The 14,831-nt window shown below is 44.1% G+C and overlaps 1 protein-coding gene across 7 annotated transcripts in view; it reads right to left on the bottom strand.

The window, feature by feature from the left end:
* The window catches only part of ank1a (ankyrin 1, erythrocytic a), a 128,661-nt gene that overhangs the window by 8,954 nt on the left and 104,876 nt on the right, over positions 1 to 14,831 (bottom strand). For 5 of the 7 annotated variants that reach the window (XM_054773285.1, XM_054773291.1, XM_054773286.1 and 2 more), the window contains 2 exons: positions 7,765 to 8,395; positions 2,648 to 2,987 (listed from right to left, as the gene is read on the bottom strand). In XM_054773285.1, coding sequence (XP_054629260.1) covers positions 2,648 to 2,987; positions 7,765 to 8,395 — 971 coding nt within the window. Of the gene's footprint in view, positions 1 to 914; positions 1,718 to 2,647; positions 2,988 to 7,764; positions 8,396 to 14,831 lie in introns of those variants that run through there. The other 2 variants (XM_054773292.1, XM_054773290.1) reach the window with 2 other exon arrangements.

Raw genomic sequence — 14,831 nt, 5'->3', positions numbered from 1 at the left:
TTCAGTGTTTTTTAAGTTGAGCATCTATAAACACTTAAATCTCGAAAGCAAATGAAATAAATTAGTCCATCAGAATTAATTTTGTATTTAGGTTAATTTAAGCAGTACCATTTTTTTCCCCCTTTTTCCCCATTTAAAATAACAGCTCTAAAAAATACTTGATGATGAGGAAGGTAACCTCTAATCACCTCTTACTATTCAGTTTTGTATAATGACTATGAACTTTTAAAATGAAACAAGAACAAAATACAGTTAAAGGAAAAAAAATACAATAGGGCTTTTGCATGACCGCTGAGTCTTAGTGCTTGGGCACTAATTAATCTATATCCTGTTTGTAACCTCCATAAACATGGCTGACATGCTATTATTTTAACACAAATGTGCTGTATTTTGCTATAATTGCCGTGTCAAAGCAGTTAGGTTAGTATTTTCGTTTATTATTATGTTGGCGTCCTCAAAATATATTTACTACATAATGGTGTGTTAGTTTTTAATTACTAAATTACTCAATTAATTTCATTACTAAAACAAGCTGGTGGGTTCTCAGTAAAATAAATGAATGCTAACAGACAACAACAATGTAAGCCACTGGGCATCCTCCAGGTCTTCATGATAGCGTACGTGTATCTCTACCACAAATGTTGTTCACAAAACATAATAATAATAAGGTCTGCTTGTACCATTGTCCACCTGTTAAAAGGTAAATGTGAATGTGACCGAAGCAAACTGTGAAATGTTCTGCACACACAAACATCTTGGTAAACGGGCATCAGGTGAATGATAAATATATCTTATGAATGATTTAGTATTTCTCTGCACTAGCAACAATAGAGAGAAACAACACTAGGCCTTGTTGCAAATTGCGCAATATTAAAATGCTTCTCTTCCTCCCTAATGTTCTCTTCCTGCAGTACCTTGAGTATGACTCTCCGGCGGACAACCCTGGTGGTGACATTCTCCTCTTCGTCGGCCACACCCTCTACCTCGCCGAGCTCACGGTCCAGCTGAACGTGAATGTAGGTGAGTACCGAGCGCACAGAGCCGCTGGCTATGTGCAGCACGTTCTGACAGCTGATGACCAGAAATGCCAGCAGCACCAGGCTAAAGAGGAGCTCAGTCACCAGGGCCCACATTGCCCCGTTTGGATCAGCTCACAGATCCACACAGCACCTTGACATGCACGCAGCAGCAATGTACTTGCCAAAGCCTTCAGGGACTTCTTTCCTACCAAAAAACAGAGCCCAGCAACAGCTGCAGCCCTCAGTCTTTATTCACTCGACTTCCATAAAGTGGGGCAGTGGGCCCTTTCCTCAGGACACTACTCCTTCTCACTGGTGGATCAGTCAATGACTTTGGGGGTTTCTACTCCCACCTCTCTGTCCTTTTGACCATGTGATCAGTGGGCTTTAAATACCTCCTAATACTTCAGTGACATTGGGCACCCACACTCTTCCATTCTTGATGAAGTCATTACTTTTAGCACATTGACACTAAATCAAGCATAAAGACGTAGTACAGTTACCATATCCAGCACCGCCTACATGAAGTTGAAATGAGATAAGTTCCACCACCACTTGATAAATAGTAAGCACACAAAGAACCTTGACTCTCCTGAAGCAAAAAATATATTCATGCTGTCACAGTTTCACTGGTTGTCCTTCACAGTGCCATGTCAGGTTGTGCATGAACGTCAACGCATGGGAAGGTCCTGGGGCGGGGAGCGTGTAACATGAGTAGGACAGTGAGAATTCTTGCTATATTTGTCCCCACATGCTGTTGTGCCCATCTTCGGCCTTAGACAGTGTGTGTGTCCGTCTGTGTGTGTGTGTGTTTGCTTTATGCATATTTTTGATACTGTATAGTGTGAGGTGGCTAAATTAAGTAACACAACAGAGAAAAGACACCGTAGTAACTATTTAATCATTGATTGCATTGTATTTTGTATTGTAGCTCTCATCTCTTGATCTGTTGTTCTCACCGTAATACATTTAAGTTTATATTTGCTGATAGAAATACTTCTCATAAGACACTTAATTAGGTGCAATTGCAGTTTAATATAATCCAATATATATATAAGAGTTATATGATACATTTTGCTAGGGATGCCCAATAATCGCCCAACTGATATTGTCGGACGAAATCTGCATAAAAATGAGATATTGGTTAATTTCGGTGTTGGTAAGGCGTCTTCCTTCAATACTTGTGATTAGGGATGTCTGATATTACCTTTTCTATGCTTTTTCTATGCTTTTCTATGCTTTTCTATTGCATAAATAATTAGCTTAAACAGAAAGTGGTTGATGGCGCTGTCTGCAGGGGAAAGTGCTGCAGCTGTGCATCCAGCAGAGGGCACTGTCTCATAAGTCAATTCACTCAATATTTACAAGTGCTAGAAGATGCGTTGACAAGACGTGATGCTGAGTAACTTTTGTAAGCACAATAGTGTATGCTGTATGTTTTTTAATGTGTAAATTTAAATTTAAAACTTGTAACTGTGAGAGGTATATTATAGGTTTTAGAGTATCAAAAATCTGAATTTTTAGCTTTTTTATGGATGCATTAATTTTTCATGTTTTGGGGGTCAGAGAAATAACCCCCGCAAATAGCAAGAAACTACTGCATAACATGACAGAGACAAATCCTTTACCTGCCCTTTGAAGCGCACATCATCCCAGGCCCTCATCTCTGGGGTCCTGTGTGGGAAGCCCAAACCCTTCTCAAATGGCTGGGTACCCCGGAAGTGCCCTCGTAAAATCTCAGAGTGCCCCATGTCCCTCACAGGTTGCAGCAAGGCCTCCTGGGATATATGGGACTGGTCTCCGTCCACGGAGTTGCAGCATGAGGATATCATGGTGTCAATGACCTGCCTGGTTTTTGGTGGGTTGCCCACCCAGGCCTGTGGGTCAGTGACAGGGATCCATCCTGGGCCTGTCTGTTCCTGCAGGTAAGAGATGAAAGAACCACTTCCACTTCCACCATTAGCTGACCTGAAAAGGAAGAAAGCATACATGAGGATGTTGACCACCACAATAGAGTCAGAGTTCACACACTTATGTAAGTAGCTCTAGATTTTAATTACTGTATTGACCAGAATTTAAGATGACTCCTTTTTCAAGACTCTTCATTGAAAAAAGACTAAATCAAACACACAAAAAAACAAATTAAGCTTTTAAAAAAAATGTTTATAATATCAGTGAAATAACAACTGGTTGTAGATTACAATAACAAAATACAGTAATCCCTCGTTTACAGTCCCTGTGTTTTCTTTTGTCTTGCAGATAACCTTGAGCGGGTTGGAGGCGGGAAGGCCTGGCACACCGAAGGCTGATTGCTCGTTCCCCCATTTAGCCTGACTGCTTACAGCTGGTTGCTGCTGATTCTTTGTTTAGACGCCTGCTGGTCATCCACATATGGACTCTCTCTTGGCCTTTTTGGAATTACCTGTTGTAATATTTTGTATACTTGTGTTTCAGGCCAGTTTATGTTAGCCCAGCCGCCTCCTGGCCTTCCAGCCAGCTAGTTTACTAGTTTAGTTTCATAGGCTCCCATGGAGTTATTCTCTGTTCATTTTTTCCATACACCATCGCCTTGTTTTCTTGGACTACACCAGGCGCAACCAAGAACCAAGAGGAACAGTTGAATGCTTTGGGCGCATGTGTGAAAAGCATGGAAGATAGACAAGATGCCTGTATGCAAGCCCTCGAATCACAACTCAGTGCTTTGGTATCAACCCTGTAACACGATGCTTCAGCCGCCGCGCTACCAGCTAGTCGTGAGCCACCCACGGACCTCCCGCCCACATCTAACGTCACTCGGCCCGCTGCTTTCCAAGCCTGAGAAGTTGTCTGGCTATTCGGCGAACATCCTTCCTCACCCAATTTGAGTTGCATTTCGAGCTTAATGAGGCAGCTTTCCACTCTGAGCGGGCACGGGTCGCCTTCGTCACGTCACACCTGACCAGAAGGGCGGGAGCTTGGGCCACGGCGGAATGAAGCCATCGATCTCCCATCTGCTCGTCCTACGCCGCTTTCACCAAATACACAAAGCAGGTGTTTCAGTGAACTCCTCTGGGCCGTGACGCAGCACGTACCCTTCTATTTCTGCAGCGCAGCCAATTATGCAATCGAGTTCCACGCACTCGCGGCGGAAAGCAACTGGAACGTATCTGCGCTGCAGGACGCCTTCTTCTTGGGGCTTTGTGACCCTCTACAGGACCAGATGATCCCACTGGAGACTCCCGCTAACCTCAACGACCTCATCACCTTGGCGATCCAAATTGAGAAGCGCCTCAGTGAACGCAAGAGGACAAGGGCTACCAGCATTCACATGCGGTTCCTGGCTGCAGCCATAGCGACAACAGTGACCGCCTGCCACTTCCTGCACTGCACTGAGGTTTGATGAGCCCACGCAGCTGGGAGGGAGTCGCCTAACTCCCGCCGAGAGGCACCGACGCAAGTCACTACGGCTCTATCTACTGTGGCCAGGCGGACCTGGTCTTTGGTGGGGAAATCTGGGGACATGGAATGTCACTTCTCTGGCGTGGAAGGAGCCCGAACTTGTGCGAGAGGTTGAGACATTCCGACTAGACATAGTCAGCTCACCTCGACTCACAGTTTGGGTTCTGGAACCAAACTCTTTGACAGAGGCTGGACCTTAGAGTTGACCTTGGAGCAACTCTGGAGTTACTGCAATGGGGAGGCGTGTGGGAGGTGTGAGAGTAGTTCGGTGAGGCCATGGAGCTCGACTTCCGGTCGGCCTCAAAGAGGTTCTGGCAAACCATCCGACGCCTCAGAAAGGGGAAGCAGTGCCCGGTCCACACTGTTTACAGTGATGGCAGGGGCCTGCTGACCTCGACTGAGGATATAGTCGGATGGTGGAAGAATTACTTTGAGGCCCTTCTCAATCCCTCTGACATACATTCCATAGAGGAAGCAGAGTCTGAGGACACGAACGCAGACAGTGCCATCACCGTGGCTGAGGTATCTGGGGTAGTCAAAACGCTCCCCAGTGGCAAAGCTCTGGGGGTGGACGAGTTTCGCCCTGAATTCCTCAAGGCTCTGGATGTTGTGGGACTGTCTTGGCTGACACATCTCTTCAACATTGTGTGGAAGTCAGGAACAGTACTTTTGGATTGGCAGACTGGGGTGGTGGTCCCACTTTTGAAGCAAGGTGACCGTAGGGTGTGTTCCAACTTATAGGGGCATCACACTCCTCAACCTCCCTGGGAAAGTATATTCCAGGGTGCTGGAGAGAAGGGTACCATCGTTAGTCGAACCTCGGCTGGAGGAGGTGCAATGTTGTTTTCGTCCCGGTAGTGGAACACTGGACCAGCTCTACACCCTTGCAAAGATATTGGAGGGTGCATGTGAGTTTGCCCAACTGCTCAACATGTCCTTTGTGGACTTGGAAACGCCATTCGACCGTGTCCCTCGCAGTGTCCTGTGGGGGGTGCTCTGGGAGTACGGGATTGGTGGCGCGCTACTATGTACCAATCAGTCCCTGTACAACCGGAGCAGGAGCCTGGTTCGCATTGCCAGCGGTAAGTCGAGCCTGTTTCTGGTGAACATTGGCCTCTGCCAAGGCTGCCCTTTGTCACCGATTCTGTCCATAATTTTCATAGACAGAATTTCTTTGCACAGCCGAGGCGTTGAGGGAGTCCAGTTCGGGGGCCTTAGGATCTCATCTCCGCTATTTGCATGATGTGGTCCTGATGGCATCATTGGGCTGTGACCTTCAGCGTTTACTGGGGAGGTTTGCATCTGAGTGTGAAGAGTCTGGGATGAGACTCAGCACCCCCAAATCCGAGCCCGAGGTGGAGGAGTTCAATCTTGGGGTATTGTTCAAGAGTGACGGAAGGTTGGAGCGTGAGGGTGAGCGTCTGCAGTAATGCGGTCGCCGTGGCATTCCCCTCGATGTGGTCTTGGACAGGTTTCCACAATTTACATTGGCAGCCTGGAAGGCCTTCTGTAAGTCCCTTGGGGCCTCGCCCAGCTTGTCCTCAAGCCATCAAGCCCAGACTAATGGCCAAACCGAGAAAGCCAACCAGGACTTGGAGGCCACCATCCACTGTGTCTGCCACCAACAACCTGCGTCTTGGTCCTTCAATTTGCCCTGGATTGATCGGGACAGAAGGTATGGCTATATGTGGAGGATGAGCAACAGGTTTTAGAAGCTGAGCCTGCAAGAAGAAAAAGTAAAACTTCATAGCAGATGGGGGGCAACTCATTACACCGGCATGACTTGGTGGTGTAAATGTGGAGCTTGTCAAGCCATGCCGACAGAAATGGAATGTTTCTGCTGCATACTGTGTTCCCATCGAAGGAAAGGCTTTGTGTGTATAGGACATTGCTCCAAGAGATTGTATCACAACGAACAAAGAATTGTTAGCGCTAACAACCCTGCAGTGACAGAAACTTTTTTCCACCTACCCCAAATCAACTGGAAAAGACGCCCAAGACCAGCTGGGCCAGACAGACAACTGTAAGTCACCATGATATTGATTGGGATACATGGAGCACATATCACAACACAGTCCATTTAGCAAACAAAACAAAACATGGAATGTGGGCTAATACTTTACAGATAATTTGGTTGTATATTCATAGTTGTTCATATTATTGTTCTTGTTTTGTAGTCAGTACAGATTGGTGTCCTATCACATTGTTTTGGAGTGGGCCCGCTACCTCTCCATAGTGGCATGAGGGGGTGCGTTACTACGTCAGAAAAATAGTTCTTAATGTCTGCTGCTACAATAACAATGTCTCTGTAACTTGGTTTATATACAGGTCAGTCGAAATAGGTGTGGCCCATTACGTGCATTGTTAGCTCCCACGTTGTAGCTGCTTTTTTAGCTGTTTTTCTCTTTAGAATGTGCAAAAAAGAGAAAGACATGTGCGGTCATGTTTCACATATGCTTTGTGGATGAAGGGCAAATTTTTTTTTTTAAAGTGCAGTATTCCTTTAAAAAAGTATATTTTCATGTCACTTGTGTGTGAGTGACAGGAAAGAAAGCTTGAGTCACTTGAGCAGAAGATGTTGAGCACCATTTCCTCAATCTCTAGACCTCAAATAGAAGACGACTCATGTTCTTCAAACTTATATTTAAAGTATGTTTGAGGCGAATTGATTGCTTTTGTGTAGATGGCATGGGTTTGAGTCCAGGCCAGGGCCCCAATACCCAGCCACTGGAAATGTCCAGTGCCAGGCCCAAGCCCAGATACATGGGAGGGTTACGTCAGGACTAAGGTTGCGTTCAAAACTAAGCCAAATGAAACATGCGATTGACTTGCCTTTCCTTAAGGGAAAGAGACAAAAGTAATAATAATATTATAAAGTATTGGGGTAAATATGGTAGTTTCTGTCCACATAAAAAACATCTTTGGTGGCTGTCAAATACATGCCAAAGCAACTGGGAGAACACATAACCAGAAGAAAGTCACTTCTAGAAAAGGCAAATGAAGAAAGAGGGGATTCATATGCGTGTTCACCACTGAATGTGAAAAATATAAAACAATAAACCAAAAAAATTAAGACACACAACAAAACAAAAACAAAAATAAAATCTCATGTAATAAGATACAAAAACACAGACAAATTTAACGTTTCTAAAAAAAAAATAGCCTAATGTTTGTGTTGTGAAGTGTGTGTTCGTGTGGCCACACCTAACATGTGTCCTACTTGAATTGCATGTTGGCACAGTTTGATTGTTTTGCTGTGTTTGTGACTGTTGACAGATGAGGTGAGGGAGAGCGAGGTCAAACTCACCTGTCTCCATTCCGATCTGCAACACAGGTGTGACCAGCTGACTCACTAAGTCGGGCATACAGCCTTTGTTGTCCTGCAACAAGAGAAAGCCCTTCCTCTGAGCCTGTCCCTCCTTCTCCTCCTCCTCCATTGCCACCAGTCGTACTAGTGATGGCCGATATCTCCGAACTTGCCTCTGACCCCTGACCATTGTTCAGTCCATTAAGATTGATACCAGCGATGGTGCCGCCAAGCGAGGCCGGCGTGGCGGTGCTGAGAGAGTCAACGCCCATTTCGGAATCGTCTTCGGGGAGTTCGATGGAGCTGAGCACACCGCCCCCTCCGCTGGTGGCGCTGGCCTGACTGGCCGGCCGACCCAGACTTCCATAGGGCAGCCCGAGCAGGCCCTCAGAGTCGTCAGCATTACTGCACTCCAGCGAGGAGTCCTCCACAGGCACCAGGGAGGGGGAGTTACCTGAGGGCCACACCTGCACGTCAGACATCTCCATGAGGGTGTCCTCCTCTGTGGTGGCAATAGGTGCACAATCCAGGCTGGAGACCTCCTGCCAGTAGGCCTCAGCACCCAGCGGCGAGGGTAGGCTGTACTGCATTGAGGCCGGGGACAGAAGCTCATCCTGCGCCAGCCCATAACCTGGAGCGACACACAGAGAGGCACACTGACACCCGGCCCCCCTGCCTCGCTCCCAACCTCACCCCCACAGCACAGGGAGTCTGAGAAGGGGAAAGTGCCCCTCTGCCGATTAGCTGGGCAAATAGGGGAGAGGTAGAGGAGGCTGAAGAAGAAACAAATGGGAAAAGAGCGGGAAGGGACACAGGGAAGGACCAAGACAATCGTAGCTGGAATAAAAGTGCAAAATGCTGAGGACATAAGAGCAAGGACTTTTAGAAGAGGGGTAGTCAGGCTCAGTCAGCGAGTGCTGACAGGATTCGGGCAGTAGTAGCAGCAGCAGACACATACGGACCAACACAGGCAGATTCAGGCCCACTTGTGACTGATGCTGCACTGCTGGCTGCCACCTCCAGAGAGATGACAGGAATTAGAGTCCTCAAAACAAGGGACTGGACACTCATTCAACCATACAACATGCCATAATAAACACACTCTCTCATCATGTCCCATTCTAACTCTCCATCACACTTTTGCATGCATTCAACCCCACTCAAAGAAAACAGGCAGGTTATTATTGCTGTCAGGCCGCAGAGCATGCACGCAGGCAATCTCATTCACACCTCACATAATACTTGTATGTACACACACTGTGGTCTCATAACATTCTGATTCAGTAAAAAAATGACAGAGCTAGAAACATCACAGGTACAGCAGATTTGGCGTTCCCTCTGTTGCAAGCCAATATTGAAAAGAAGTTCATGAGTGAAATGGCCGTGGACTCAGGTCACTCCTACATCTGTGTTAAATTTACAATGCATGGAAAGGCAGTCATGCCATATTAAAGCACAACAGCAGCAAAATAATAACTACTGTACTTTTTTCCCAAACTGAGACTAGACGTGAGCAAAAGCAGTGACTGGAGGAAATAAGTGAAGAGCTGAGATGAACATGAATGGTGATGTCAGCAAAGTAAACAGGCTATAAAGTGATACATTGACCAGACAGTGAAATAAGAAAAATGCACCCTTCTCACAGAAAACACCAGAAAGAGAGCGAGCAAGGGGACACTGTAAGTCTCAGCATGTCATTCATTTCACTGCTGAGAGTGCAGGAGATATCGGAGACAACTTGTGACCTCAAGCACCTTGTGACCTACATTCTACACTACTGCTCAGCCTCACAACTATTCACACACAACTGCCTGTTGCTTGTTTGAATGGAGCAATAGTTAAACATCTGCTGCTTCTGATGTGTGATTACATTGTATATAATGTTTTGAAAATACATTTTATGACTATCCCCTGTGTTAATTTATAGCAGTGGTGTGCAGCCAGGGCCAGCAAGGCCTTTTCTGCCGGCCTAAACATTATCAGAAGCACTGACCCACATTTCCAACTTAAATTCTAGTATTTGTTCCATGAAATTGTATTAATTTATTCTCAACAGTCTACTGTCTTCTTTTCGTAACTAATCTAATCTGCCCAGGGCCTTCAGTATCCGTAGTGCTGGCTGATGTAACTTAAGCAATATTAGCAATGGAGGTTGTTTCCTTAATCAATCAGATTTCAGATTCGCCTCACAGGGCCAGCTCCTACAATAATGTCAGCATTTTTCTGTCAAACATGTTTGACAAGCCAAGTTACGCCCACAATGGCTGACTGAGGAGGAGAAACTGGAAGGAACTGGGCGCTTGGCACTGTTCATAAAAAGTATATTTATCTGTATATACTACATACAGTACTAGATGTCAACATTTACCACAACCTGTTGTACATGGAAATTGGTGTGAAGAAACCCTATGTCACTAAAATGACTCTGTGGTACTGTATTTGTTAAAATGCAAAAAAAAAATTAACAAGGTTTCAGAGACAAGGTCTGTTGTCCCTACAATTTTGTAGTATGTAGACTTTAATGCTTGAACAACACACTTATTGAGGCAATCTGCAATTTTTTTTGTTCACTGTGTTATTGCTTTTATTTTGCTTTTTTATTACCTGTAGGCTTTAACTCTTTCTCCCCAACAGTCTGGAATGCAGCATTATAAATGAATAATCCTCTCTTTCTGGTAATAAATCAACATGTTGGTAATGAAAATGTGGCTTTATAAGATACATTAAGAAAAAAGCAATGAAGCTGATGTTCAATGTACAGTCCACGTCAAAGGTTTTAGGCCACCACAAGATTTGTTGTTTTAATTACCTTTTTCACAGCAGCCATACAGGCTGATAGCAGTTTTTTGGGGGATGGTGGTATTTTTCCAGTTTGATTCACTATGCAAGGAGTCCTCAATTACATTTGTCCAAGGGCCAAAATTTTGGTGTCGGCAGACACTGTGAGGGCCAGGTGGTATTGTAATTTGGTACCCCCCAAGAAAAAAACGGTAAATTATTTCTATGGATAATCGGAAAATAAAAATAATAACCTTATATATTCATATACAGTATATTAGGGATGTGACCGATAAACTGATGCGATCGAATATCCCGTTTGAGGAGCGAACGATTCCGATTCACCGGTAAAATACTCCTGTATCGATCATTAAAAATATGGCTGATAAATCAGCCATGAATCTTTAGATTAATTGATTGTGCAGACATGCCCGGGTGTAACCAGAGAAGCAATCGGTTGACAGTGTCCTATAACAATGTGAGAGCCTGGGCTGCTGGCAAAATGTGCCGGCTAGCTAGCTAGCTAGAGCCAGCAGCTCATGGAACCATGCACTCTGCTGTCTACTAAAAAAACCTGAAGGAGAATGTCTGGCCATCTGTTGGTGACCTCAAGCTGAAACCAACTTGGTTTCTGCAGCAGGACAATGATCCAAAACACACCAGCACGTCCACCTCTGAATGGCTGACAAACAAAATGAAGACTTTGGAGTGGCCTAGTCAAAGTCCTGACCTAAATCCTATTGAGATGCCGTGGCATGACCTTAAAAAGGTGATTCATGCTGGAAAACCCTCCAGTGTGGCTGAATTACAACAATTCTGCAAAGGTGAGTGGGCCAAAATTCCTCCACAGCGCTGTGAGAGACTCATTGCAAGTTATCCCAAACGCTGGATTGCAGTTGTTGCTGCTAATGGTGGCCCAACCAGTTATTAGGTTTAGGGGGCAATCACTTTTTCACACAGGGCCATGCAGGTTTGGATTTTGACTAAATTGACAACAATTTTAGATGCTAGCCGTCTCTCGGCTACGAGCTAAAATTTGGGTTACGAGCTGCTAGTTACTGGCAGGCACAGCCGAAGACAGCTTTTAGGGTGCATGTGTCACCATAGTATATGGGGACAAGGCTTGCGAGGGAATTTATTAGCGCTATTATTATTATTTATTAGTGATTATTAGTGTTTGTGCTGAACTGCTGTGTTTGTCAAAGAGGACGGAATAAAACTTGCATATTGCAAAACCCGTGGTGTCATACTTCCACGCTGCTGAAGTCGCCAGACCAAGAAAAGTGTGATAAAGTGCGTGTAAAAGAGTGTTTCGAAGTGAAGTATAAGCTATAGCCTGACTGCACTACAGTATATGGGTACTGTCCTAGTTGGGTAAACTACTGACTGTTATTGAGCATTTTATTTATTTTTCTAACACCCTGTTTTCATTTCAAGTTCAAGTTGGTGGGTGATTTTGCAAAGATTTATTAGTAATGTTAATCACAATTATATTTTGTGAGATTATTTGCTTCAAGAGAATATTTGAGTGATGGGCAGTTTACCCTACCAATGTCTACTTGTTGTACATTGTGTTTGTTTTTTTCCATTGAGGTCCATTTTGTGTTGCGCTGTTTAAAAAAACGTTTTTCTATCTGTGGTTAATTGCAATTATTTACGAATTAACTATGGACAAAATGTGATTAATTGCGATTAAATATTTTAATTGATTGACAGTCTTTTAGCCTTTGTCAGTGTTAGCTCATATTAGTCATGACTGCCACTGAAGTCCAGAGTCAATAATTAGGTGGGATGCGGGGATAAACTGTGTCACATTTGGGATGTTTTGTCTGAAAGTGCCTCCACAGGTTATATTCCTTCAAAATTGCGTTTACTTTGTTACAAAGTAAACATATTGGCTTTCGCACTGCATTTTCCATAAATGCATATTTTGTAGTCCAGCCGCTGTTAAGAGTCGAAATTTCTTTTTTTACCACTTTTTCATAGAGCCATATTTGTTTAAATGCGAACCATCTTCTTCTACTGCTGCTTCATTGTGACGCGTATGCTTCGCTGTTGCTCCCTGCAGAGCGGAGGAAGTACTCGATGAAAAAGCACTTCTCTAGTGAGACTGAATGGTTAACATTATTTGGGTGATGTTTGGCGGACCAAATGAAGAGCTCCGTGGCCCCCCCGTCGGCCACCTTTTGAGGACCGCTGCACTATGCCATCAATGCACCACTGCACCAATGCATCACAATGACATTGCCTGCCTAAACCAGGAAGTAGCCTGCAAACGAGTGAAAAATCAGTAATATGGCAATGAATATATTTTTGTTGGGACTTGGAAGAGCTTTGTGCTATACCGAATTCTAACTACAATAAGTAGTTTATTCCTAAAACACAAAATCTAATGGTGACCTCAGACGTTTCCACAGTACTGCACAGAACATAATAAATAATAATCAAGCTGTGAAGTTGCACACTTATATGTAGGACAGACAAGCTGTATAAGACCTTATACGTTCATGTTGACCCAGTCTGACTGAATGATTAAGAACGACGTATTTAAAATGAGGATGAGGGGGTACAACATCAAATTTATACAATTACAACACTCACAAGGACTTTTGTTTTTTCACACAAAACAACCCACTTTATAATCACGACATTCATACTTAAACACCACAGACTCTTGTAATAGTTTACAAAAAAGGTTTGTGACCTTTTTCACAGAAATCACAAAGGAGGGAAAAACCGTGCAAAGTCATTCATTGTGTGCATGCCATGCAAAGGTACAGTATGTTGGCCGGGGCGGGGCAGTGCAGTGTTACACATCGGCTAGTTATACTGCTCACATGCCAGTATGTGAGTGCAAATGCGGGGGGGACATGCGCAGGGAAGCAGGGGAGAGGAAGGACTTTGTGGGGGAAGAGACAGAAGAAAGAAAAGGGTGATGAGCACAGACGCATAGTGGGGGAGAGAGCGAGGGTCACCTCCCTCCTTCCAGTGGGTGCTGAGTGCACAGCCTGTGTGAGGTGAATCATTCGCAGACACTTAAGAATGTGGGAGTTTCAAGACTCGAAAGAAAAAAAAAAAAACACCAAAAAGAAAAATGCACGAAACGTCGCAGGTAAATAAATGAAAAAAATCAAAAATGGTGCAGAGGTCAACATGAGGTCGGCATGAGGTCAGAGTTCGGAGAGGAGTGAGGAGGAGGAGGAAGACGAAGAGTAAGGCTGCAAATGACTTGTCCAGAGAAACAGGGAATGAAAACAGTGAACATTAGTCCTAAAGAAAGTCAAACTGCTCTTCATGCAACATCAGGCACCACAGTTCATATCAATCAAATACAGTATAAAGGCTCTTCCTCACACTGTAGGGTGTGTTTGTTAGTAGAATTTTCAACTAAACGTATCAGCAAGCAATCAGAATGTAATTGTTTTTTGTAATTTCTGAAAAGAATAACGTCTTACCACTCCCCCGAAATCTAAATACTAAAATCGAGTGTTTTTGTGGGAAGAATTAACATGATCAGAGTGCCGTGTTCCCAACGCCATCGCTGTTTGTTAGTTAACCTTGTTTATGTTGATACTTTGTTTTATAAAAAGACTCAGACTCATTTACCAGCATCCTGACTCTGCGTCTGGGCTCCAACCCTTTATAAGATGTAATGCAGTGTTTGTCTTGTGACGGGACTCGGTGGACAGATGGAGAGGACAGTCCTCGATTTCCAGTATATTAACTGCTTAACTCTTTTTTTATACGTGTCCTTATAAACACACTGATATTTTCATTCAATTAGAACAAGCAGATTGATAACGGCAGGCTCTGGTGATGCTTCTTTTTTTTTTTTTATGAAAATTAATACTGTAGGCTGAAATACATTCAACCTCTTGAGCTTATATAATATACTATTTTCTGAAGCAGTGTTTAATCCAGTACAGTATTGAAGATAAACTAAAAGGCTGTAAAATGCCTTTGGGAGGCAAATGAGGACAAAACAAGATAAAACCAGATTCATAGTGGGTCTGAATGCCTTCCTGAGATTTCTATGCATGGTTACATCTGGACACATTGCTCCAGTTTTCACAGAATGGCACTTGGAACTTCAGGCTCGTCCTACACCCTGGACACAGGCATGAGTTACCACCATTCCACAGATGAAAATGGAGTCAGTAAGATGTAAGGTATGCATGTGTGAAAGAAACCATGAGGAAAAGGAGTAAAAGACAGTCTTGTTAAGGAAGCCAGTTAGGCAACATTTATGATCTATGTATGGTGTGATCATAACAATGTATTGGTACACG

The sequence above is a fragment of the Dunckerocampus dactyliophorus genome, chromosome 4 (genome assembly GCF_027744805.1).
Source record: "Dunckerocampus dactyliophorus isolate RoL2022-P2 chromosome 4, RoL_Ddac_1.1, whole genome shotgun sequence".
In the NCBI taxonomy this organism is placed as follows: domain Eukaryota; kingdom Metazoa; phylum Chordata; class Actinopteri; order Syngnathiformes; family Syngnathidae; genus Dunckerocampus; species Dunckerocampus dactyliophorus.
This window is presented reverse-complemented; position numbering and strand designations above follow the sequence as displayed.